At 36.7% G+C, this 25,443-nt stretch overlaps 2 protein-coding genes across 20 annotated transcripts in view; both read left to right on the top strand.

Moving 5' to 3' along the window:
- The window catches only part of PPIP5K2 (diphosphoinositol pentakisphosphate kinase 2), a 44,636-nt gene extending 37,879 nt beyond the window's left edge, over window positions 1–6,757 (top strand). For all 17 annotated transcript variants that reach the window (XM_064736502.1, XM_064736501.1, XM_064736506.1 and 14 more), the window contains 3 exons: window positions 2,432–2,563; window positions 4,120–4,248; window positions 4,854–6,757. In XM_064736502.1, the coding sequence (XP_064592572.1) occupies window positions 2,432–2,563; window positions 4,120–4,248; window positions 4,854–4,957 (365 nt within the window). In that variant the 3' untranslated portion in view covers window positions 4,958–6,757. The remainder of the gene's footprint in view (window positions 1–2,431; window positions 2,564–4,119; window positions 4,249–4,853) is intronic.
- A 6,723-nt stretch (window positions 6,758–13,480) lies between these two features.
- On the top strand, window positions 13,481–25,204 carry MACIR (macrophage immunometabolism regulator). Of its 3 annotated transcripts, none has more exons than XM_064735942.1 (2): window positions 13,481–13,677; window positions 22,872–25,204. In XM_064735942.1, exons 1-2 carry the CDS (start codon window positions 13,540–13,542, stop codon window positions 23,514–23,516), a joined length of 783 nt encoding a protein of 260 aa, XP_064592012.1. In that variant the 5' UTR covers window positions 13,481–13,539; the 3' UTR covers window positions 23,517–25,204. The 3 variants fall into 3 exon arrangements, with proteins under 3 accessions (XP_064592012.1, XP_064592015.1, XP_064592014.1); XM_064735945.1 differs by lacking the exon at window positions 13,481–13,677 and adding an exon at window positions 15,876–15,921; XM_064735944.1 differs by lacking the exon at window positions 13,481–13,677 and adding an exon at window positions 21,062–21,345.
- The last annotated feature ends 239 nt before the right edge of the window (window positions 25,205–25,443 follow it).

Genomic DNA, 25,443 nt, shown 5'->3' with positions numbered 1-25,443 from the left:
TTCTGATTCATTTAATGCAGCAGTTTTGCTACACATCTTTGACAAGATTAATGCATGCAGTATGAGCTCCTATGAACCCTAAGTATATTGCAGTTTCCAGGGGTTCTCTGCTAACATAACGCCCTATTGATGTTGTTTCGTCTGTCCTTTGCACTATCATTTTAATTATCCTTGTCCCTTTCACTCTGTGTTTTTCTTTCTTTTATGTTGTTATCACACCCTCTTAACTCATTTCAGACTACCCCCACTCCCCCCACCCCATCTTTAGTTCAAGGAACATGGTGAAACAAGTATCTTCTGAAAGTGCTATACCTTATTTTCTGGGCCTCTGCAGAACACCCACACCTCTTTAGGTGCTGGTCCATTTCCTCTGTGGAATTTCTAGGCTCCAGTGGTATGTCTCTACAGTTTTTGAATCTTAAGACAGCAAGAGGTGGCTTTTTGAGATGCTGCGTTAACCCTTTCATTGGCTTGCCTTTTGATGTTTTAAGAATAAATGCAGTCAAAAATCAAAGGCTGATAGTGTACAGGAAATTGCCTTCTTAAAGGGATACTGTTGGGCTTCTTCATCATAAAATTTAAAATCTATTTCTTATACCATCAGATAATATTTATCAGAAAACAATTAAATAAAACACGACACATAGATTTCCCGATTATGTTTTAAGCCGTATCCCTTAGAAATAAAGATATTACAATGACGTTCTGGGATATGACTAGCTGACAGCAGAATTGTCAAAACTCAACAAAAAAATTTGGAGGGGAAATTCCTAAAACAAGAAAATTTTACTTCTTCTCTTTTTTCTTTTAAAGTGCATTTTGGAATTCCTCTTTGGTTCTCTGTAACATGCACTATAACAATTATAGTTACTAAAAAGTTAACCTGACATTGTCCCACTTCATTAATTGCAAAATTAGAAAAAAATAATTCTCATTCAAGTGATAGGAACTTTTCTGTCAGGGAAAAGAGAAATCTTACATTTTACTGTAAGGCAACGAAAGGGTTTGCGCTTTACATGCATGCATATAGTTATTTAGGATATTAATATGTATGGTAAGCATCTTAGTGCTTACACTGAAGGCTAGCTAATGACTTTGTAGGAGAATAGAAATTAATTTTATGGTGGTGTTTCTTTTGTACACAAAACTCATATTTTCATGAAATGCAACATTTTGTTTATAATTTAAGTGAAGCTGAAATAAGTCTACCTCAGTTGGTTGAATATCTGTAGCAATGGCCCCCAAAATTTGAATACGGCCAAGGTGGGTCTAAATATAAATACAGACATATGGAGGTTGAAATCTTTCTTCTTTATGCATAGTACTGATGGGGAGTGAATGGACAACACTGGATATCACAGGAACATTGTTGCTTATTATTTTATGGGAAAGAACAGTTCCCAGTCATAATGTTACCTCTAATAAATGTACCTTGAACTTAAATTCTAAACATTATTTCATTCACTATTGCTTCTTCATTTAATTGTCTTAGAAGAAATTTACAGTGTTGAATTGCAAAGTTGTAATGTTACAGCTGTATGTTGAAAACACTAGTGGACATGTTTTCCTCTTCTGAAATTCAACTGGATGAAACGCTGTTTATTGAGTTACCAAACTTGAATCACTTTAGAGGACTGAAAATTTTTTTAGCCAGGATGTTTAAACACTTTTTAGTCTGTTAGTTAGTACTGTGGATATGCATGGTTAGTGTATGATCAAGACTAACATAGAAAAGCAAAGTCCAATAAATTGTTAGATTTTTGGGTTGCTTTACTTACCTGTTCCAATATATGAAACTTCTAGTCTTTCAATACTGTTTTTAAATGCATAAAGGTAGGTGTATATCTGTCTCAGAAAGTAAGTGTATCTTGTATACCTCAAGATATAAAAATGCTAACAGTGGTTTTCCTTTGATATTAAAGACAACAGTTTATTTTCACAGAATACTGAAGATGATAGAACATGAATTCTGCAAATTTATTTCGTGGAAGATACAGCATTTTTAGCTCTTTTCTGCTAACAAATAGCTATCCCTCCTTTCTTGCATGAATGAATTACCTATTCAATCTTGTGCCAGGTATTAGAATGATTAGGATAAATAACTACCTTTTCCTGACTTTTTTTTTTTTGTGATCTGCTAAATTTGTCTTAAAGGGAGATTATCTTTCATGAACTGATTTGGGAGTAGGGCACAGTTCTCATGTTGGAATAATTTATGTGTACACGGGACTTGTATCCCATGTATTGTATCTTTAGCTGGAAACTGGCTCATCTTGTTCCAACTCCTGTAATATTTAATTTCCAAGATTTCAAGAGGCTTATGCCTGCACGTGGTCATGTAAACTAAGCATTTTTTATCATGCATTAATGCAGTTCCTTAAATTCTGTCTTATGTTTGGAAATCTCTTTTTTTATTATTTTTTTATTTTAGGTTTTGAACTGTATTCGATGGTGCCTTCTATTTGTCCTTTGGAAACTCTACACAATTCCTTGTCTCTGAAGCAAGTGGATGAATTTCTTGCTTCTGTTGCTGCTCCACCAAGGGAAAATCTACAGGAGACATGTACTGGTTATAGTTTGTAATTACGTTAATTTTAAATTCTTAATTGTTGTTTAGTTAATCTCCGCAGTGTTTGCAGCTAGCAAGTATATTTGTTAAAAAAAAGGATACTGCTTTTGAAGAAAATGAAAATGTACATGAACTATAATTTTACATTTTGCAGTACCTTTTGTGGGTATGGACATATGTAATTCATTGAAGTAGCATCTCTGTTGGTGGAGGTAGTAAATTAAGGATTTAATGAAATCATAGTTTATTTCCTTTATTATTATATTGACTTCTCTGTACTGTCCACACTCATCTGAATTACAGGTAGTGCTTTTCAGGGAGCATGCAGTATTCTCAGCTTTATACTGTAATGTTGCATTGTTAGTAACCTCAGCAGAATAGTGTTGCATTTACACTTAAAACTTCATTGTTTCCTGTTTCTTTCAGTATTACTCTACACCTGTAGAGTGCTTTACAATTACTTAGCTTTTAGCAGTTCATGCTGCATGTTTAAAGTTTAGGTGATCTTGAAAGGAAATACAGCTGAAATCTATCCTGTGCATGTGTCTGGGGAAATGATTCCCCATTGTCATTCTAGTACTGTGTCTTTGGAAATGGTTTAAGTTAGGTCAGATTTACCACATCATAGGATGTGTCAGGTGATTGAAAATCATCCTTCCTAAGGAAGTGTCTAAAGACTTATGCTTTGATTAAGAAAGAACCTTGTACTGTTCCCTATCAAAGTACTGATACAATAGTATTCTACCTGTTTGGACTTATCCCTTTTTTCTACTACAGGATTTTTCAATTTTTCCCCCACTATTTTATGCAGTTTAGATTTTAATCAGCAGCTTATTTGATAGGGTATGCCTCCTATATTTGAGCAGGAGTATAAGCAATTTTGAGAAAATTGATGTAACTGAAAAAGAGCTCAGAGAGGTTTGTAAGTATATGAAAATTCTCAGCTACTTAAAATGTCTTTTTATGCTGGTTAGGAATTTTGTGTGTCTTCAGTAACAGTTCAGAATTGAGAGTATACAAGATGAAGAAATATTGAAAAACAAAATGTGTCATACTCCTAGCATATGGTTGTCACCTTTCTAACAAGGAGTGATTGGAAAATAGACTTGATACAATTAAAGTCATAGATGTTTAGTTCTCCTGCTTTCCTGTACTATTTAGAGGTTGTCTAGAGATTAATGCATTGTGTGCACTTTTTATAGACATATTGGACTTAAAGCCTATTCAGGTGAAATCTTCCTAACCTATGAGAAATAGCACAAATGCTTTTTGCCTTCTTCTGGCAAGGCACCTATTACTGAAATTCTGCCTTAACAGCATGAGCTTGTTGTGTTGCTTTCTGTTGTAAAAAAGAGATTTTAAGATTTGTCTTTCATATTGTAAGGGTTTGACACTTGAGTCAAAAATTGGTAGCTGAGCAGCTGGTTTTATAAATGTGGTATCTATTTTGCTGGATGGATACACAGTCCTGTGGCTACAGTTTTTGACATCTGGTTTAGGTCAGAATACTTTTATTATTAATGATTTTTTTTTTCCCCCCATCATTTCAGCTACTCCAACTTACATGATGCCCCTTTCAGGAAGGAAAATTTCTTTAAATACATTTACCCCTGCAAAAATTCAACCAACTCCACTTGAAACTTTGCCTGAAAGGCTAGTGGTGGAGAAACTAACCTTATGTAAGTAAATTCTGTCAAAGGCAGAATGACTAACTTGATTATTTCCAGCGGTTTAATTCTTCCTTATATATTACACAATTTCATAGGACAGCTTTTTCTTAACATTCCCTACATAAGCAGAATCATGTTGTGGGTCAGTAGCATTGCACAAATAACTTTAACAGTAAAACTGTGTTAATAGTTACTTTCTCTTATCCTCTGAATTGTTTCATTTTCTATGGCCTGAAGTTCATGAGCTTTGGTTTTGAAGTATGACAGCTATCTCCAAGTAAGACAAATTTATTTCTTTAAATGGCTAAATTTCTAAGATGTTTTCTGAACACCTAATGTAGAGCTCTGTGACTCTGTTCTGACTAAAGCTGACAATAACATGATGATGCATTCAGTCATTAGTATGTTCAGTCTGAACTGTTGGCGTGCTACCCTGTCTGCCCTTGGATGGTTGTGCTGTTTAGAGACCAAATTTCACTTGGATTTCTGATTTTATTAGATAGTCTAGCTTACTTGTTTCCATGCTAGATAACATGCATTTTTCTTGCCTTTCTGCTTTTTAGCATGGATATTAAGCATAAAATCTAATACATCTTTTCTCTCTATCTGTACAGCTACCCTTGGATGTCCTGTTAATGTATCTAATATTAAACCATCTCTTGAAGAGGCCTCAGTAGATGCAGAACTTTGTGGTGAAACTCCTTCCGAGAAGAAATGATCAGACAAAACTGGAAACAACTTCTTAAACTGTTCTTCAGTGTGCATTCAAGCAAGTTATGGAGCTGTCAAAAGCCATTCACGTTTGCATCTGCAATTCATAGTGCACTTAAAAATCTTTATACGTGGTTAACTAATGTGCACAGTATTTACATCAAGCATCTTTTCTCATTTTCTAAATACACTTATCAGTTTGATGAATGTCACAGCTTTTAATGGAAAAGCTGCACGTGAACCTTTTGTGTGTCTTCAAATATCTACTGTAAACATGTACAAAAACAAGATGGTATGTATTACAGTGGTTTTGTTATTGTCACTGTAATGAAAGCGTTGTCTGTTGTCATCATAAACTTCTATTTTCAGGAGTTTATAATCTCCCTGTGAATTTCTTCTGTGTGCTGAAACAGAACGCGCATCTTGGCTTTTTTTAAAATTGTAACTACATTTCCAAAGAGATGTCTTTTCCCTGGTTTGGAGATAAGCAGATATTTTCTGCATTTTAATTATATTATATTATAATAGCTGCAATAATTAGGCATGATGGAGTGAGTTCATGTGTCAGCACTTTTGACTACTCTTTTTCTTTTTTCTGTGTTTACATCAGACCTGTAACATTCAAATCTACCTTCTTGTTTATTGTTTAGTACACATGCTTGTATACAGATACCTGTATATCATCCAGACGTAAAACTGTCTTTTATATCTATAAACTATCTTTTATCAAAACCTTCTTTTGCTTACTAAAAAAGACAGTTTTACTTTCCTTGCCATGTGTTTCTAGAAAAAGGTGATACTAAAAAGCAGGTTTTGTAGAATGAGAAATGTTACAGCTGGTCTGCTGCTAGGTTTATTCTGAAAATTGTAAATATTCCTCCTATGATTTATTGTCATCATTTCAGCACAGAGAGAGACTATGGACTACCAGAACTCAGTGTGTGCTGTTGCAAAATACTCAGGATTCGTCATGGCCTGGGAATTTTCATACCTCCCTCCTTCCAAGCTACTGGTTGATAGCAACTCTCAAAAAAACCCACAACAAACAAACCAAAAAAACCAAAACAAGCAAACAAAAAAACAACCAACCAACCAAAACCCACAAAAATAAATTAAAAAACCACAAAAAAACCCCACAAAACAAAAATAAGAAAAAAATAAACATTTTATGAGATGTAGGAAACATTTCTAAATTGGTGGAACATGGAGTTGTGGTGTTACTTAGAATAATTATCCAATCTAAGCAATTTTTGTAATTTTTTTCTGAGGCATGAAAAATTACTGGGTTATCAGTACCCCAAATGTATGAAAATATAGACCACTTCTTTAAGTTCAAGTGGCTGAGTAGTAAGAATGGACTTCATATCTACAAGTTAGGTTATTCCTTTCATGTTTAAGCTGCAGAAGACAGCTTATGAGTAAAATGTTTAAGTAGGGCTCTTATTTGTCTCCAGAGCCAGTGCAAACTGCACTAGTTACATTCACTAGTTACTATTTACATTCACTTCATCACAGGGTCTTTTTTCAGTGTTTACCGTATATGAAAAGGCTTCAGCAGATGATTTCTAACAATGCTGATTCAATACCAAAAATATTAAGGGTTTCACAGCTATATACTTCAAGCATTTCATTTTCCATAGGGTAATTGTGTTATTTACAATGTTGGTCTTGCATACAACTGAATGTACCCTTGTTTACCATTTAAAAAGAAAACCTAAAAATTTAAGTATATGTATCATTCCAGTCAACCAAAGCTGTGGCATAACTTTTTTTATGTGGTTCTAAATAAAATCAAGGTCACTGGCAACTTCTCTTTATTGTATTTTCTTTTAAAAGCACTGTGAAGTATAGTGAGTAGCTGACAAAGTCATCTCCGTGGAAAACAATCTTCATACATGCCAGTAATTTACAAATAAGCCAGAATTACTCTTGGTGGTAAGGATGTGGCATAAAAGAGATGATGGTATCATTTTATACTGAAATCACTCCTCAAAAAGATAAGCAGCAGTCTCACATTCTGCAGTGCTTTGTCATTCTCTGGAATGATAAGATTAAATATAGGACCACTGTGAGTGCTCTTCTACTTGCTGTTGAGACTGACAATAGGACACAATGTGGACTGTACAAGTTTGAACCTATTTTTAATTCCTTTTTTTATGCAATATCACTCCCTCACATTAAACTTTTTTAAACTATACATCCTATTCCAACCAGATTTGGCAGAGGTCAAAAAATATGTTTACAGAAAATCAGTGGTCAAAATATGACAGTGACTCCTAAAATATTATCACCCTGCAATGTAGTTTAAGTAATTATTTAGCTTAGCATTTTTCAAAAATGAAGCATCATTACAAAATAGACCAAACCACAAACCACAAAAATATAATCCTAAAATTAATTTAAATCCTGTTTTATGTTTCTTTATTATAAGCCATAAATTTCAGTTATGTAATTATCCAAGCACGCAGAGGCTGTTAAGGGAAAGCAGATGTACTTCCAAAGTTCTGTTTTGGAGAAATCCATATAAACAGGCCTAGGGAGGTATGCATACAAGAAATAATTATACATATTATCACAGTTCAAAAATAGTGAACATATATGGAACAACAGCATCAAAAACAGTTCAAAGGATAATGGCAGAAGACATGTATTCTTCTATTTTTCTTTCTAAATAATGGTTTTCATTTTACTTGCTTTTGTGAGGACAAATTTCATTGAGTATTTTTAAGTGATAATTTTTTTATTCCCTCACTTAGCCTTAAAAACAACCATCTTGTGCTCTGAAATACAGGAACTGGTTAACACCAAAGCAGTCCAGAGTGTATTACTGTGAAAAAGAAATGTTGAATAAAAAAAAAGGGCAAATATTTTATCTATAAAAAGAGAATGTCTGTGTGAATGGCATCAAATGTGGGCCTAGGAGGAGGAAAATGCACTAAATACAGAGAATATCTGCACCATAAAAGCTAGAAGCTAGTGTAGGAAAGACTTTAGAAAGAAAGCTTAAATTCTGCATTGATACAAAACCAGTTCTAAAGTGGACTTGCTTTAAAAATATAAAACCAGACTTTATTGAAAAATTGTCACAGTACCACACAATGGATGAATATACTATATAGAAATAGACTTCTAATCCCAAGTTCTGAAAAATTAGAATTCACAGATCTCCATTCTGTTCAGTCAAAGAGATAAGTCACTGACAAGAAAACAAGATAATTGGGTGACATACATTTTGCAACAGATGCAGAATACTTTTAATATAATGGCGGTATCTTTGCTTCCAACAAAGCTTGTTTGGTCTGAATGCACCTGTCTTACCCAATCTCCTATTTCATCTCTCCAGAAGAAGGACTAAATGTTCCTTTCTTTAATAAAATTATTATTTGTTTACTAATACAAGTACTAAAAAATTGTGACTCTTTTAAAATCTGAGTATAAGTCCATTCAGACTTACTGTCTTATTTGTTTTCAGACTCTAAACAGCTTTTTCATTTTTCTTTTGGGTGAAGGCTAGGAATATACTTAGACTTAAATTACTATATGTAAAACTTCCATAAATTATTTCAAAAGGCTACTCTGGAAAGCATTTTGAACTCTATGAATTTAAACTACGTCTGTAGACATTTTTAAAGAGCACTCACACAGAACATATACAGTTACAAATACTGAAAAGCAGAAATGAAAATAAATTAGAAAATCCAACCAAGAGAATTCAAAAGACTGAAGTGGCATTGGATTTGAAACAGAATAGAATAAAAAAATAACCTGGAGGTTCCTGTCTTTTCTAGCTTTGATATTAGTTGTGAAAAATGTCAATCACTTGTTTTTAAAATTTTTAAAGTTTAATAGTAATAAAATGGTTATAAAAATAGTAGTGCAATTAGAGTAATAACAATTTGGAAAAATTGAATTAGGACAATATGAGACAATAAAAACAAAGAGTTACGGACGTCCGGGTACCTTTTCCTGGGCATCACGAGCCGTAAAAGGACACCTGTTAACAAAGGATTAACCCTTAAAAGCAATAGCCTGTTGCATATTTATACACTTCATACATGATGCATAAATGCCATTCAAACACAGGATTCTGTCTGGTCATCGTCAGCTTCTTCCTCTGAATCCTAACACCACCTTCGAGGCAGGAAGAAGTTCGTTTCTTCTGATAAGAAGGCAATAAATTCTTTTTCTCTGAAAGATTCAGGCATCCTGTGGCTGCTATCTCACTGGAAGTCTTTTCTTTTAAAAAAGTATCCTACATAGCATAGTTTCTATTTTAACATTTTTTATAACCTAAAACTATATTTAACACACTACTTAAGAGAAATAATACAGCATTACTTTCTAACACAACACATAAAATATTCATTTTAATATTTGCAAAAAGCCAGTAATAAAATACATGCATTTCTCAGATAGTTATGAGTACTATCTGGAAGTTTTAGTACGAGGACTAAAACTATGTGCTGTTTTAGGTCACAAAAATTAAGAACAATGCTAAGGCACCTGAATACATCCAGAAGAAGACAACCAAGCAGGTAGAAGGGCTGGAAGGCCCATCCTGCAAGGAGTGGTGGGGTTTGGAAAGAAGGAGGCATCAGGGGAGGGTCTGACTGGACATTAAGAAGCATTTTCTTTCTGAGAGGACGATAAAACCCTAGCCCAGGCTTTCTAGAGAGGTAGTTAATACCCTGAGCCTATTGGTGCTCAAAAATAGGCATCTAGATAATGTCCTTTGTTGCAGTGTGGCAGGGTGGTAGAAATGCTGCAGCCTTCTTTGAAATGTCTCCAGAAACTGCTCAGAGTAAGGCCAGAAGAACAGCCATTTCAAGTCCATGCACACACATGCCACAGATAGCTCAGCAGTGGAACAGGAAGGGTCTTTGTATGATATATTCCAGCGAGGGTTTGTTACATCCACCATGCCAAAAGAACCACAGACAAAAAAGAAAACTATGTGGTCTGCACGACTTAAGAATGGGGTCAGTGACCAATGACCTGAGGGCACAGGGGCAGGCAAAGGGCAGGGCAAAGGGCAGTAACCTGTAGCGGAAATGAGAGATGAATAATTGGGGTGCAGTGTCAACTGGGCAACGAGGGAGGCAATCTAATGTAGATTGGCAGCAGTGCTGCAGAGCATCATGGGTTAAGTCCACTGTATCAGCCTAGATGGGGAAAACTCTATGATACAGTCTTCCAAGGCAAGGCTTTGGGGATTTCCCTGAGGGGGAGGAGTCAGAGGACTCCACAGTCCTTCATAATGGGCTTTAAATTTGGTCAGCCCTAAAGTGGTCAGGCAGTTAAACCAGATGATCACTGTAAGTCACAACTGCTCTATTCTATTCTATTCTATTCTATTCTATTCTATTCTATTCTATTCTATTCTATTCTATTCTATTCTATTCTATTCTATTCTATTAGCTGCCATACATTTCAAACTCAACATAGGCTATGCAATCAATCCAAAAGCAATAAGGTTAAACAAGGATCATAGGAACACACAGTAACTCAGGATGGAAATGGCTTCAGGAAGGCTGTGGTGCAATGTCTTGCTCAAATCAGGATCATCTGTGTGACCAAACAATGTAACTTAATCCAGCTTGCACTTGAGAGCCTTGAAGAATGGAGACTGCACCAACTCTGTGAGCAACCAGGTCCACTTTTAGACATGTCTTCATCACTTCTCTTGCTCTTTAACAATGCACAGTTTGATTTTGATAAACTTACTTACCTTCAATAAACAGCCTACAGCAATATTGGCAAGTATTTTCTGTTGCCTCCCCCTATACATGAGCACACTAAGTGCAAATTTTTCTAAAGACTGGTCCAAAATTTCACTTCCCTTTCCCAATAACTTTTAGATCTCAAGGTGTAGGACAATGTATGTCTCTTCACGTTAAATAGTTCTGTTTATAGTTTGAGATGCTCTGAATCACAGCTAGTACTAACTGAAGATCTGCAAAATGCACAAGATTCTAAACCCATCACTTTTTCATATTTGTTCCTGTGTTTGTGTCCATTGGACAAAATTCACCTTGCTTAAATAGCTGTTATTCCAGCTGAAATCAGCTTAATTAGGCAAAAAAGTAAATTTGGCCCAATAAGTAAATCAAGGGATGCTTTTGCACTTATTAAACTTCCTAAAGTTAAATTTTTTAACTGTTATATAAAAATTAAGATGGTATTTTAATAAATGTTGTGCTTTAAATTTTTTTGTTTAGGTTTTGAGTTGATTTTCATTGTACTCACTGGTCTGCTAAGTTTTAACTTAGCCAAATAATCTTCTAAGAAATTGGCAACTTTTTAATTTGGATGGAAAAGTTGCAAGTTATATGGCAACATGTAATATTTCTTTCTTTGTCTTTCAATATAAAAATACTCTTTCTGTGCCACCCACCCCCCACCACGCTCCCCAATATAACGCTCTTCTGCCACATCAGCCATACCCTCCTCAGAGGCTGGCTTTTCTCTTCCCTGCTCCCTCTCAAATTAGTGCCTTGGTTTTTATCCTGTATGTAGTTCTGGATTTTCAGCAAAAAGTGTGTTTTCAAAATAATGGCTACAATCCTTCAAAAGCAAAAGGAAAGTGAGTATTTAGTAAAAATGTTTGGTCTTGTCAGGCTTGTTGATTAAATCCATGTAAAGAGAGCCAAAGAAACACAATGAGTAAATATTCTATAAATTGCTCAGCTTTCAGCTGTTGAATTTAGTAACTTCACTAATGCTCAAAACACCATAGCAGTTTCCAATGTACAAACATGGAATACAGGAATAGCAAGAAAAATAAGCCTTTTGATAAAAGCACTCATGGGATAATAAATCAGGAAGCGCTTGAAGAGGATAGCAGAAATTGAGCTGTTTTCCATGTATTTTACCTTTAATACTGTGTTTACTTACAAATTGTCTTGTATCGTCCTTCTAATTGACAGTCATTGATGTGGAAGCTACTGATGAGCACAGTCTGAGATGTTGGTAATTCACGTTCTGGCCAGGATGATGCAGAGAAAATGGCTTGTAACAGTCTCTTTCTCTCTGTGTTGCAACAGGACTACAGAGTGTTAATTAGATCTTATATGGGAAAACAAAGGCCAAGTTTACTAAAGTATCTTTATTTTTCATGTAAAATCTTGGATGTGTTGATAAACATTGGGAAAAAGCAATGAAGTACAGTAGTTTAACTTCAGAAAATCTTAACAGCATGATTGCATTGAAAACGCAAAATTTTGAAAATTATGGATTTAGGAAACTAGGCTCATTTTCAAATATTTGGTTTGGAATTTGAATACTAGCTTTAAGTCTTCAAGATCTTTCTTTCTTCTCGTGCCTAGGAATTTGAAAGTTTTGCACCATGTTAATTCTGTCAATGTGACAAATGTTAATAAATTTTACAGCTAATTAAATACTAAAATATCCTACTGATGCCTGCCCTCTTCTCCTTGGAACTCCATTTCAGAGTCTGACTGAAAACTCAGTTGACAGTGAGAGCAGGAAGTTGTTGGGAGGAAGTTTGTTGGAAGAAAATTGTGATATACTAACTCACAAGATCTTACCACCGCATTTATGCCTTGGGACAATATAGGAAGATGGGATTTCTCGCTCAGGCCAGTATTGCAGGCATCAACATGAACCAAAGGAGTTTGTGTACTGTGAGCAACATGGAGCATCATAACACCCCAAACTACACTCCAGGTTTCTTTTCTTGGACTGCTGATTGACCAGATACACTCCCCATGTTGTGTACTAAACTTACAAATTTAGTTTTAGAGTGCTTTTGTGATGTTGCAAACACTATGACTCTTAATGGCTTGCAGAGCCTTAATTAAAATTCCTTATAAAAACATTGGGATTTATTTCTCTGTTGTTTATTCTAGCTGAAAATTCCAAGGAACACAAATTCCAGGAGCATTTGGGTGCATAGTGGTTAGTCTGGGTGCATATGGAATGCCAACACCCTTCAGACCAGCAATTCAAGACCAGAGCACCTGCAACTTTCTTGGCAGGATTATTGGGACTAGAGGGAGAACAAAATGTGGCCTTGGTATGGGGGTCATCGATGCCTTTTCGATCAGACTAATAAACTTCAGCTGTGTGTTTAAGAATGAGTCTTTAAAGACTCATTTTTAGAAACAAAATCTAGCTTAACTCCACCGCTAGGGGTTTAAGAGCTGTGTGGTAGAGCTCATAACTATTATTAAAGGGGAAAACCAGAACTATGACATCAAGCTTTTTCTTCCCCTTTCATTTCACTTGCAAAAGCCAAGTTAAGCAATTGTTTGCAAGGTTTGCTGCAGTAATAGCAGCTTTGTCTGTGCAGCAAAATGCAATCGGGAAATTATCAAATTGGTTGTTGGCAAAACCCATTACTAAAGGTTTGTTATCTAGTTGGCGTTCAAACTTTGTAGGCTGTTTGGAAATACTACAGAAGTGGGCGGTATGCTCGTGATGAGACAGTCACCAAGAGATGGTTGCTAGATCCATTCTTACAGGTATATACGACGCAAGAATGGTATAGGGGACTAATGCTTATTAAACCACCCTGAGGACAGCTGAAAAACACCGAGGCTCACGCCGAGAAGGGAGGCGGCGCTCGGAATGGCCTGGATGTACTGCACGGAGCAGCAGCCACGCTCCGCCCTCAGCCCGGCGCCGGGCGGGCCCGGGGAACTGGAGCGCCCCGCGCGCCGCCCCCGGCAGCTGCTGCCGCGCGGACCCCGCCGCGCTGGGCCGCAGGTACGAGCGACGGGAACTGAGGCCCGGCTCCGCGGCCTCCGGCCCTGCCCTCGGTTCCCGGAGCTGGGTGGGCCCAGGGAGGGGCCGTAGGCGGGAGTCTTCTTGGGTGGGCGGTAGTGCCGCCAGCGGGGAGGCCTAGGGTGCCGTGCGGATCGCCCCACCCGAGGGCGCCGGCTTCTCTGCCCGCTCCCGGCGGCCGTATGGCGCGCGGGTTGGGGTCCGGGTGAGCCGTGCCCGGGCAGCGCCAGGGCGCATGGTGCGGGCAGCGGCCCTGCGCTCTTGCGGGCCCCGGAGCCCGTCCTGCGGCCCCGACTGCGGCGGGGCTGAGCCAGTAGCGGGGAGCAAGGCGGCCCGGCCGCCCTAGGAGAGCCGGATGCTTGGTGGTGATTCCCATGTCTATATGGAACCCGGGGAGTTGCCATGCGGGGCCTGCGGGCTGCGCTGAGGCTGCTCCTGAGCGCTCTCCGTGCCACCCGATGGGTGACAGTCTAAGTGGTGGAAAAGCCCAGAACTTACTCTTTTGCAGTTATATCTAGTATTAGTGTAAGTATGCATTTAGTGCGCATAACCGTCTCCTCAGTTGCAGTTTAAAGCACACTGGCAGCCCCATACTCAGACACGCGATAAACGTGAATATGATCTTACTATTGAATCTGACAATGACAATGTGCACCAGGGCACAGCTTTCTGTGGGTAACTGTTGTATTAGTTTGTAATAAATTTTGTTTAGTGAAGAGTAGACAAGAGTTTTGTCTTAATATTTACTGTATGGCCTGTGAAGCTCACAGACTGTGCTTGTGCACTCGAAGGTGTATTAAAGTGTTACTTCAGAGCATTAAACTTGATAAGCTGCTTTGGTTCATTAGCAGGCATGTTTTTCCAGTTCTGTCTCTGTATATTTCCTGGAAAAGTGTCTTCGAACAGCTGCAGTGCTGTTTTGAGTGGTATGCAGAATGTAGGAAAACAATCTCAGATCTTAAGTCTCTGTATATATTACTTATATGCTAGTTTATATGTATTTTGCCTAGCATAAATGTATTCTTTATTACAAAGAAAAAGAGAAATTATGAACACTAACAAATGCTTCTAATAAACATGTCTTTGTTACTGTATTTTCTAAAGTGGGCCAGGATGTCATACATGTTTGCTTGTATAGCTGCATGCAGAAAGCTGCTTCTCCCACCACCCTCCTGCTGTTGGTATGTTTTGAACCATATTCCAGCTAATGGGGTGTGCTTGTTTCAGTTGACTCTTTTCTCCCTTGAGGAAGGGCATTTGTTGATAATGAAGATAGAGGAGCGTGGTTCTCACAGGGGCTTTGAAGCAGAGGGAAATGAGGGAGTGGCAGTGCAATCACTGAAATTAAGCTCTTGTGTAAGAGTACTGACATTATAGTGTAGCTTTCTGTACATTCGTGTTTTTGATCAGCCTTATGCTGCTGGCTTGGCCACCAGCAATATGCAAATAAGGTATGGTATTGCAAAGTCAGATGAGTCAGAACTGAGTGTTCCAGGAGGCAGATTTCTGTTCACACTAGTTGTAAGTTTAATAGAAATTCACTGTGACTGCATGTACTGTTGGGCTTTCATTAATTGTTACTCTCTGCTTGCATTACTCTTGTTTTAAAGCAGCCTTTAAATAAGGGAAGGAGCATTTGAGAAGCAGACAAAAACCAGAACTTTAAAGCCTTTATGTACATTACTTTAGTGACCTTGAGAAAGTGACCTTTATCAATGGGGATTGTGTAGGTGAACGTGAAACGGATGCTTTAAGTTTTGAGTTTTGTATTTTCCAGATTCTGTACTGCATTAGTATATAACTCTGACCTTCATATAAAGTGTTAGCAAATTCTCTTCACAGTTTAGTTAGACAAAATAATCCTTTTCCAACCTGAGAACCAAAGACACCATTGCAGCTTCAGGCCCAAAAAGTATTAACAATAGCAAATTGAGGAGAGCAAACTGGGAGGATGGTACTTTATTACCTGAAGCTGTAATAGGACAATTAACCCCAATATGTAAATTGAACGAAACATAAAAATGTGAAACGTCGTGACCAGTTACTCATTTTGGGTGTAGCCAGAGCCGGGCCCTTGTACTGCCCAAGGTATATCCTTTGAAGGCCTTTTTATTAAATACCTTCTTTATTCCTTTAACACTGTCTAGCCTCTCTTTCTAGGTAGCCTCTCAAGGCATCAAAACTTTTCCACCAAATATGTAAATATCTGCTGCAGGTGGTAGCAAGGTAAGACAGAGAACAAGTGACTTAAAGTGCTTCCATTAAAAAAACTGAAAAAACTAAATTGCATTGGTTGAATATATTTTTCATAATATTTATGAGTAGGTCTATTTTTAAAGTTTCCTTACTTGAATAGCTGTTCCTAGTCAAAAGCTGAATATGGTATGGTGTAGGCTGATCATTTCAAAATAATGTCACCAGAGCTGCACTAACTTGTAAGTATAGAATACCACCCAGCCTAAATTTCTTTTCTAACACAGAAACATTGGAGACCCATAGTCTCTTTGGTTCTTAAAGAAAAGAAATCAGTATTTATTTAGTGAAAACTGGGATACTTCAAGCACTCTCCTTTTGTTTGTTTGTTTCTGTCTCTTATTTTTAAAAGGTGATTTAGTTTTTTTTGACAGCTCAGGTTGTTTGGTGTCTTCCCAAGTGGGCTAACCTGAAAGTAATAACTATGAAAATTAAACTTAGATTTTAGTAGATGAAAAGATGGAAGATCAAAAATACAGTGAAGTAAAAATGAAATTATAAGGGAAACATTATTTTACATTCTAATCCAATAAAGAATAAAAATTATATGTGTTACAATATGCATCAGCTACTTTGCATGTATCTCACAGTTTCATTTTTTGATGAGTCAGCATAGTAAACAACCACATTTATGCTGGCCAGGAGCATCATTTTACTGACCAAGTGAAGGGGAAGTGTTTGTCTGTGATTCAATCCAACAAGGGAGTCTCATTGTCCATGTGGAAGGCTCTAAATATTTTAGAGAACTTATGGTCTGTTAAACACTTCTGTCCAGTGTTGCGTGGCAGAGAGATGTTAAATGGCCTTCTTTCCCACCATTTTATTTCACTTCCCTGCCTGCTAAGTCTGCTCATACAAAATTCATTAGTCTGGTCAGACTTTACATTCCATGTGTCTCTTTTCTTTGTAAATCCTATGCTCTGTCATACTGATCTGGTCTGAGGTAGTCAGTTGTGTTGCTAGCTGTAGTTTCTCAGTAGTGCACTTGTGTCTTCAGTCTTCAATTTTAAAAGGTAGTTTTCTGGATCATAATAGTTTTCTTATTAAAACTTTTAGTAACAAGAATTTAAAAAACTGGTTCCTGCTACTTGGAGTAGGGGGATATTAGTAGAAATTGATGTAATCATCTTTTCAGAAAGAACACTTTGTAAATTATTGCCTGGTATACTGGGTAGCTGAATGGCTTAATTTTTTACCTGTTGACAAGAACAAACCCCCTCCCCCCAATACACACACACTTTAATAGTTGTTTCATAGGCTGTTGTTTTACATTACATTCTGAAGTTACTGCACTGGCTTTATTAATTCAGTAATATCAATTCATGTTTTCTTAAGGTCTGTAGGATTATAGTGTATGTTTTATGCATAATTTTGTTTTCTTGCATGTAATTTTGAGGAAGTAAATCTGTGCTACACTTAGTTGTTACTCCATCTGAATGTTGTCTTATGTGGTGCAACAATTTCATGTTGCCCCCATTCTCTTTTGCTTAGAGGCGTATGGAATTTCTTGTAAGGAACAGCAAACGTTTTTTTCCCCTTCAGACTGCAAAGGGAATAATGATGTAGACCTTATCTTTCATTCTTCACAAAGAGACAGTTGAAATAATTAAAGGTGTCCTGGCTTCACACATGCTGGGCTATTTCACTTACTCCTGATGTCTAACAGATAAACATTTTGTCTTTTAAGTGCATTTTTTATGTCAAGTAATGGCAGCACAGAGAAGGGAAAATGTCAAAACTGGCTTGATATCTCTGTTCAGTATGTTTGACTCTTCTACAGATATCACCACTGCCATCTCCATTCTGCTTTTTCTTGTTACAATTACTATCATTTTATCAATGTGACGTATCTCAGTGATTCTTAACCAAAAGTATTGCCTACAGGCTTGGCATCTAGGAAGAAGAATCAGTTCTGAAGAAGAAAACATTTACTGAATGGACAGAAATTTAATGCTTATCTAAATGGAAAAAAAATAGGCATGTTGTAAAACCACTTCTGATTCTAGCTGAGGAGATAAGAAACAACAGAAATGCAAAATTACAGAGAACCAGATACTTTGTTAGGAGTAACTTACAGCAGTTCTAAAATAATGTGGACTTTCTACAAAGCATAAGTGTTATCAAGGGAAAACGCTCTTCATCTTTCTTTTTTTTTCAAATACTGAGTAATTAAAATTTGTTTTGTATAAGTCACATTTCTTTCCTCAGAAAGACAGTAAATAATGTATGTAACAGGAGAAATAACACTTTATCAGAGAAAAAAAAAACTAACACGAGATTTTGAGTGCAATGGAGCACATTGCAAGAAGTCATTTCAACAATAAATTATTTACAGTGCATATATTGTGATATCAGGCCCTAGTGTGTCATGCATATGCGTTTTTCATTTGTCCCATGTTGTGAAAAGGATATGAATAATATCTGACAATTTTGTGGAAGATTTAATAACCAGAAAATACATATATTTGCAAAATGTGGGAATTTTGATGGTTTTACACAGAAAGAATTATCTCAAGAATATTAATGTATTCTTTGAGTTCATACAGTGATTTAATAGTTCATCTAATATTTATCTTCATTATTTCTCTGCTCTGTGTTTTAGACAATTTTTTTAGTGTTTATATAGATTGGGTCAGGTTACTTCAAATACAGAGCTTGCTTTAAATATACAGAGAATTGATAAAATCTTGTAAAATCTCATTGAATTTTATTCTGAAGGCCATTCTAGTAGGTATTCGTCAAATTAATTCTGTTGGTAAGAATTAATGCTTTCCTACTTTCACTTACTTTGCATATGTTTTTAATATGTGGACCAGCAGCAAAGTATATGCCATCTTGTTCTTAGTCTCCTTGGTTAGACTAAATAATAATCTTCAATTATAAATTGTCTTTAATTGGCATCACTCTGTCATTGTTCTGTTTGAGAGGCAAGAAGACAGTCCATCAGTGATCTGAAGAAGTAATCTTTTTAAACTGAAGTACTGTCTTTTCCAGTGTTATTACTGATGAGCTTGTACTTGAAAACAGCAGTGAACATAACAGAAGTTATCAAATGCTTTATAACAATAGAAATGTCCTAAAAATACTGTCAAAAAGTTTTAACTATCTGTTTATAGGTGATGGTACAGACACTCACTGTGAAGCTCATATTATTTTCTATTTTTTTAATAGGAGTTTTCTAAATAATGTCTTTAAATTTTTTTTTTGGCTTTTTTTCCCAGATAAGGATACAAATCACTTTGAAGCCATATGGCAGCTTGAATAACTGGCTTAAAAGTCTTGGGAAGGAAGAGCTGAACACCTACATGCTGAGTTTTGGTCCTTTGCTTATGGAGCGCACCAGTCATTCGTGTCACTGGCTAGCAGTCTCTGGCTCAGTCCCTTTAGTTTTTGATGCATGTGGCACCAGTTTCTGATGCTGCTGTTGCTTTCAAATGTTTGACAGATGTATTGGTTTTGATACTGTTCTTCACACTGCAGCTCAGAATGGGAGTTCTGCAGTTTCAGAACCTTAAGTACTTAGGCTGTACCTTGCTGTCTTGAGGACTTTCTGCTCTGATTTTCCTTTGTACTGGTTTACAGTGAGGGTAGTTACTGTGCAGTGAACTGCTGACTCCTTCCCTTCTGCGTGGTTACTTTTCCAAGTTGATTGCTCTTGGTTACCAGAGCACATGCCCATGTTTCAAACATAATAAATTAACTTTAAAAGCTGTGTTCTGAGAAGAGCAGCCTTTCTGTTACTTTCAGATTTTGAACACTAAAAGCGCATGAAGATAATCTTCCTCCTTCCTCCTCTTTAGGGCACATACTGCTGTGACAAGTGATTTGTTTGTTCTGGGCTTGTTTGTTTATTTGTTTGTTTTGTTGGTTTTGCTGTTTATATGTGACTAGGTAATATGATTCATTTTCAACCTTGCAGTATGTCCATTTTATTTATACATTTTCTAGCATAATTTCAGTTTCTTTTAACAGAACAGATTGAGTCTTTCTGAAAGGTTCCGGGAGAGATTTCCAAACTGCAGGGTAAAACTTGAGAATTAACAGCAAGAACAGATACTTGGATTTCTAGCCTAAAATCACAGAGTAGCTGAAAACTGTAATGCAGAATTTCTGTGTGCTGTGCCTCCAGTAATTGTGGTTCCTGGTGGTACATAATTTCAACTTCAGAAATTGTCATTAATATCTTTGTCTCAGCAGCTGAAGCCTCATCAGATTTACTGTTTCACTGCTTGATATGGTGTTAAAGTAGGAAACAGCTGCTTCTGCTATTCTAAAACTGATAATTGACTGCATAAATCTATATTCAATTAAATGTCATGGGAAGCATTATTCAGTTGTGTGGACTTTCTGCAGTGAAAAATTTGGGTGTCTGGTTTACTTCAGTATTTTAATTCTTTATTTGACTGTTTTACTTGTTTTGATTGATTCACAGAATTGTTAGGGGTGGAAGGGATTTCTGGAGACCATTTAGTCCAATCCCTGACCATCTAGTCCAACCCCAGAATGCTTAACAGGTCATTGGATGAAGTATATCTGCAAAAGTTACAGTACACAAAACTGGTAATGAAGAATCCTCTGTATACCACAACTGAGAATGAAAAGAGACCATTTAAGACTAAAGGAGCATTAAAATAGTCTCTCCATAATATAAGTCTGTTAATGGCAAATAAAATCCTCTTTATCAGAACTGTGGGCATTTTGTTTACTCCTAATTTATTAGCATAGGGAGCAGCAGGTTAATTGGGGACTAAGCAGGGAAGGAGAGATAGGAACATCAGACCCTAGTCACTTAAATTCAGGGTTAAACCAAGATTCTTTTGGTCTGGGTAGGAAAAATGCCAACCAGATGTCTTCAAGAGCTAAAAAATCACAAAGTTTACTAGTGAATTATAGAAGATGAGGAACTTTGTCAGAGAATTTAGTTCAACATGAAACACCACAGCACAGACATAGCCCACTGAACACAGAAAATGTTTAAACCCATTTGGCATTGTCTTCTGTGAAAAGAAAGTTAGAAGGCAAAAGGGGGAAAGATGTAGAAAAAGAGACATAACCACTGCCTTCAGGGTTCCAGTGGTGTAAAGCCCCAAGATGGAGGTAGAGTTAGAGAGCAACATGCTTGCGTCATGGTTAGTCTTCTTAAAAACCCTTCCTACCAGGTGGGTCTTTCAGTTGCTCAGCCATTTAGGGGGCTGGGTTAGGCAACACAGGGAGGCTGCCTCTATTGTGCCATTAGTTACAGACACTGTGGGGCTGGGCCAGGGCACCACCTCACCAGAGCAAGGGTTCACCCACCCCCCACCACATATTCCAAGCCCCCAAGAGGTCTTGAAACAGATTTCCACTCTGACAGAACATTATTGAACTACTCCTTCCCAGTCCCGTCACAGATACAAGGTAATCTTATATTTTTATGCATAAGGCTAGTATTCTCTTTTGCCAAGTGATAATTGCACACAGCTCCCTCTCTAATTTAAAACAAATTAATGGAGATCGGTCTTAATGGGATTTTGGCGGGTGTCTTAATTACAGAAGATGGAATAAAGTATTTCCTTGTTTGTTGCGTCGTTGCTGCTTGGCCTGTCACGTTCCAAGCCTGAAAGTGGCATCAAGTAGTAGCTTCAAAAGTTTGCAAACTCCTGGAAGTGTGTTTTAAGTCAGCCTTATTTGTGAAATATGATTGAGCTTTTGGATGTAGTGTATGATCACAAGTAATGAATTTTAGTATTTGTTCAGCTTAACACTTGAATGCTAACTTTCCTTCCTTTGTTGCCTTTAAATGTGACATAGTTATGCTGATTTTTTTTGGTGAAGTATATTGACTACAATAGCTGATCTTTAGAGCAAAGATGCATCTGACAATGAAGAAAGCATGGATTTGCAGGAAATGAAGAAAGCAGGTCACCAATGTGACCTCTTTTGTGAAGTAGCTGTGTGAGTGAAATGGTTCAGATGATGCTGACAATAGAAATAAAAGGGAGGCTTTCTGGTGTTCCAGCATCTGCTGGTGTATACTTTCTGTATACTATATATCTCTTCATGTTAGAGGTGATAATAACTTGCAGTGAGTGCTTTTGTTTGTAAAGGCAGCAAATAATGTGTTTGGAACAGTAGTGAGGGAAGGGTAGAATGTTTCTAAGAGAAATAGGAAAAAAAACAAATAAATATTGTTTATTCTTAAGATGCTTATAAGAATCTAATGCTATATTCATTAAACACAGTATACTTTGTTAGAAATACATTAGAATCCTATTAGAATAAAAGAGTGTGTGTTTGATTAATTGTGAGTAAGATGATAGGTCAGTTTTCTTGGGGAGTATGTGAAGACTGCTGATGACGTAATCAGACAGGTGTGGAATGGCTGGGATGCCACTGTGAATTTAAAGCAAGCTGTCTGCACATGTGGAAGATGAAAGCATCAGATCAGGTACACTCAGATCAGGTGTGATTCATGGTCATATCTGAATGAGCTCATACTTTTTAGGCGTGTTTTTTGAAAGCTTTGTTTGATAATATTGACAGTAGACAAATTACAAAGTAAAGATTGGGGAAGGTGCTGTGGATCTGCTAATGGATGTAGATGCTCCAAGAGGTGAGGGACTACAAAGAATCAAATGCACTAAAAGGCTGAAGAAATGATCCAGAAAGATGCTCCATTTTTGTGTATGATAGTATAATATGTTTTTAGCTATTTAGAATTATCAGTATCTTTATGGGATCTTTTATTAAAAAACCCACCCAAGATAATTTTGAAAGACAGATGTCAGTGATAGGTGTGTTATGTGACACCGTGCAGAGCTAAGACCAGGCTGAATAGGGTTATGAACTGGTTATGACTTCTGGGTGATAAAAAATTCCTTTCCTGTGGTCTTCTCTCAGCCCCTTGTATTGCATTTTCTGACCAAGCTCTGTTTTATTTTTAGGAGCAAAGCTTTGTGTTTAAAATGGAAGTTGATGTGACTGGAGAGTCCAGAACTACCCTCTCCACCCTCTCTGTGCCTCTTGCAGACGTGAGTTCTGCAGCCAGGATGGAAGCAGAAAAGCCACGCTGTTCCAGCACCCCCTGCTCACCATTGAGGCGGACAGTTGCAGGATATCAGATCCTTCACATGGATTCTAACTACCTGGTTGGCTTTACAACTGGAAAGGAACTGCTAAAATTAGCCCATAAGTATATTGGAAGTGAAGAGAATAAAGGAGAATCTGGTCCTAACTTGGGCTCCAAACATCTTGATTCAGGACTTTCACGTTCCTCGCGTTTGTACAAAACTAGAAGTAAGTACTTCCAGCCCTATGAGATCCCAGCAGTAAATGGAAGAAGGAGGAGACGGATGCCCAGCTCTGGGGATAAATACAATAAAGCTTTACCATATGAACCTTACAAACCACTTCATGGTTCCCTGCCTCTCTGCCTTTTGAAAGGTAAAAGGGCTCATTCAAAATCCCTAGACTACCTCAATTTAGACAAAATGAGCATTAAGGAACCTGCTGACACAGAAGTGCTACAATACCAGCTCCAACACCTTACTCTTAGAGGGGATCGTATGTTTTCAAGGAATAGCACATGAGCTATCATCTCAAATTTAGAAATTATTTCTGATCTTTTGTCTCTTGCTGCAGAAATACACTGTTGAAGTGAGTACATAACTGTCCACATTGTAGGTGGTTTTATCAGCTCAGTGTTACCAGGAAGTAATTTATTTGAATACAGTCTGGGCAATGAAGTGTTCTGCAAATACTTGGAGAGTGAAATCTTTCCTGATCCAGCAGCTTCTGATGCAGATTTGACTGCAACTAGTGGATATTTCTTTGGACGCATTTTAACAAAAAAAAAAAGCTTTTGATTTTTGGGATTTTTTTTCTGTACTGCTACATCTAGTGTTTTCAGTAATTCAATACTGAAAAATTTGTGGTGTCTGCTTGGTTGTTTCTAATTTTGACTTGATATTAGAAGCTGCTCTTGGATTATTACCCAAGGAGGGGTTTTTTTGTTTACTTTTTGTTCCTGTAGTAAAATATATGTGGTTTTCTTGCAGCATGGACAAGAAAGTGAGCTTGACTGGATGAACCACTTGCTATTTAAACAATCCAATTCATACATTTTGAGACTGCGCTTGTACTAGTGATCTGGGTGAGATTTATTCGTAAAAGAAATGTTTGCTACTTGAATCCTATCAAAACTGATTTTTTAGTTTCTGCATTGAAGTAATTGCTTTGTCCTTTTTATTCTATAGAACATGTTCAGAATAAATCTTTAAGTTATTTAAAGCAAATCTTTCAAGAAATAAAGTGATTTTTTTGTTTGTTTGTTTTTTGGGTTTTTTTTTTTGTTAGATTTTGTTTTTACATTGTTTAGAGACAGAAAATGGAATGTCTGTACTGGTATGTTGGTAATGTTTTTGATTTTAATTTGTGATTTTCATTTCATCTGTAGGAGCAGAAGGTATCAACTTCAGCATAGCTTTGGAAATTTTGTTTACTTGAAGCACTGAACACAAGCTCTGAAGGGCAGATTTTTTTTCTTGACAAGAGTGAAAGTGAAATATTTCTTGTCAGTGTTGAAGAGATGATCTTGAATTTTACAGCAGAATAATGCACTGGTTACTTTTGTTAATAAGTTTTTATCCAAATATGACATCAAATGCAGTTTTGACAGCTGTATTTCTAGATGTGTTTGGAACATTTTGTTTAATTAGTTTTTATTTTACTTTAGTTTAAAAATGGAAGTTTTCATACTGTATTTTTTTAGATGCAGTCTTGTACTGAAGCAGTACATAACTTGATTTTTTTCCTGATGACCTCTGCAGAAGTTAAAAATAATTTCATATTGCTTTGAAGTATAAATTATTTGATCAGTTTTTTCTGATAGGGTCAAGATTTTTTTTGCTTGTTTGTTTATCACTCAGAATTACTAGAAAGCACTAGTTAGTGCATGTGCTCTGGGAAATGAAGAGTTCTTATGCCGTTGCTCTACAGTTTAAGTGAAGGTAGCCCACTAGTGAGCATTTTGTAGTTTGGTTATCTTTTATAGTTTTATTAGAAAATACAAAAAAACACCAATGTGTATTTTTCAAAGTTAACTGCACTGGTGTAAATTTAATGCATTTAAGATTGATCTTGAAAGTAAAGTCTTCCTATTAGTCTTTAGTTTGAAAAACAGAATATGGTCAAATGCCAAAGAGCTGGTGGGTTTATTTAAGGAATAAACACTACTGTTTATTGAAATATGAAATTAATTTGTATTTCTGGCTGAAAAATAAAAAGGGTATTATAAACAGCTGTTGTTGTGAATTCATTTGCTGTGTAGGGGAAAAAGAGGTTACATTACCCTAATATTTCAATACCCAGTTCTGTCTCACACTGTTCTTAACTTACTCTTAGGGAGTTTGGTGGTAGAGTGACATTGATGTAAACCTACAGAGGCCATGTTAGAAGTGGGGAAAGAAGACTATCACTTCTGGGGGAAAAACCCAGAATCAGTTGTCTTGTGTTAAA

This window comes from Zonotrichia leucophrys, chromosome Z, assembly GCF_028769735.1.
Source record: "Zonotrichia leucophrys gambelii isolate GWCS_2022_RI chromosome Z, RI_Zleu_2.0, whole genome shotgun sequence".
In the NCBI taxonomy this organism is placed as follows: Eukaryota; Metazoa; Chordata; class Aves; order Passeriformes; family Passerellidae; genus Zonotrichia; species Zonotrichia leucophrys.
Note: the sequence above shows the minus strand (reverse complement) of the source record. Positions and strands in the feature narration are given on the sequence as shown.